This window comes from Trichogramma pretiosum, unplaced genomic scaffold, assembly GCF_000599845.2.
Source record: "Trichogramma pretiosum strain Unisexual culture from Peru unplaced genomic scaffold, Tpre_2.0 scaffold466, whole genome shotgun sequence".
Lineage (NCBI taxonomy): Eukaryota > Metazoa > Arthropoda > Insecta > Hymenoptera > Trichogrammatidae > Trichogramma > Trichogramma pretiosum.
In genome coordinates, this window is record NW_019641131.1 from 1 (window position 1) to 1,563 (window position 1,563).

Genomic DNA, 1,563 nt, shown 5'->3' on the forward strand with positions numbered 1-1,563 from the left:
TCGTATTCACGACGCTGTGTGCGGCTCACTCGTTCGCCGTTTCAGTGCATAGTATTTGCAACAAATCATACGATGACGATGCCTTTGATACGCTAAAGAGGTTATTCGACATCAGTGACGAAGAACAGAAACCGATATTGGTCGATGCCCAAGACAAATGGGGCTGGACACCACTGCACATCGCTGTGCACAGGAAACAAGCACGCTTGATCAGATTGCTGCTGAATAGAGGCGCCAATCCGAACACAGCCAATGCGAAAGGAGAGACTCCATTGCACAAGATTTGCGAGTTATGTGAAATTGAGACAATCGCAGTGGTGAATATGTGTATGATCCCGTTCCGCGAAGTCAAAGAGCGGGTACAGGCCGACATTCGGGACAACAAGGGTAACGCACCGTTGCACATAGCTTTGGACGAAGGATACAAAAACTTGATCGAGTGGCTTCTGAGGATCGGCGCCGATCCCAATTGCGCCAACAAGAACGGAGAGACTGCACTACATATCATTATCGATCGCCACACTGGTTCTCTTTACGATAAGGAATTGGTAGAAGAATTCTTCAAAATCGTCGACGACGAACGGCTGACGTTGCAGATCGACGTAAAGAATAATTCAGGCCGGACGCCGCTTCAATGTGCCGCAGCGAATCTTCTGCCCGAGGTGGTCGGTGTACTCTTGGATCGTGGCGCTGATCTGGCCAACTTCGTTTTTCCTACTTTGTGCGGGGAATTCGGAAAGGATCCGGAGTGGAAATTAACGGCGCCCTGTAGAGCTGTGGGCGTCGTCGAACAGTTGAAAGGAAGAGGATACGAACTGGATCGAAGCCATGCTATGATGATTATGAAATTTCTCTGTCGGCTAAGATTGTTCGTGCGGTCGGTGGCTGGACAAAAAGGATGGTACGATGACAGCAAAGCAAAAAACATAATGGTAAAATCGGATCTGTCTCTTCACGACCTGGCTCACTTACGACCTGAAGAGGTGGCAAAACTACTCAATTATAAAGATTGTTTGGACCTCGTAACCTCGGAACAATTTCGCAAACTTCCCCATAGATCTAGAAAGGCTTATACCGTGTACCTTGGCGAGATAACAGCGAGAAGATTTTTCCTGCGGTGGGCGCTGGATCCTTTTATGGAGTTGATACACTATCGATTACCGCATCTCTGCTGTGATATGATCATCGAGAATCTGGAAAACAAAGATTTATATAATATTTGCTTGGCTCGTTCGTAATTACTCGTTATTTTCATTACTTATTTTGGATAGTGAAAAATTTTAAATTGTACAGAAATAATGAAGGAGGACAATCTAGTAACAAATAAATACAAAAATTGTAAACTTTTCATAATTCAATATGTCTATTAGTATAAAAACAATAATCTTAATGATCCTCGAAAATATCTTTTTTTTACTAACGAATGTAACTATTCAAATAAATAATAAAATGATAATACCTATAATGTTAACCAAAAATAGCAGAACTTATGTGGTTCTGCAGAAGTTAAAATTAATTAAGGAGGTTCGGGAGTCTCAGAGGGGGACGAAGCGGGACGCGAGG

The 1,563-nt window shown here is 43.4% G+C and overlaps 1 protein-coding gene across 1 annotated transcript; it reads left to right on the forward strand.

Annotated features, from left to right (window-relative positions):
• Window positions 1-20: 20 nt before the first annotated feature.
• On the forward strand, window positions 21-1,238 carry LOC106657605 (ankyrin repeat and SOCS box protein 3-like; the record flags this gene model as incomplete). The annotated part of the gene is made up of 1 exon (XM_023458072.1): window positions 21-1,238. A coding segment is annotated over one exon (1,218 nt), but the record flags the coding sequence as incomplete, so codon positions are not given.
• Window positions 1,239-1,563: the final 325 nt, after the last annotated feature.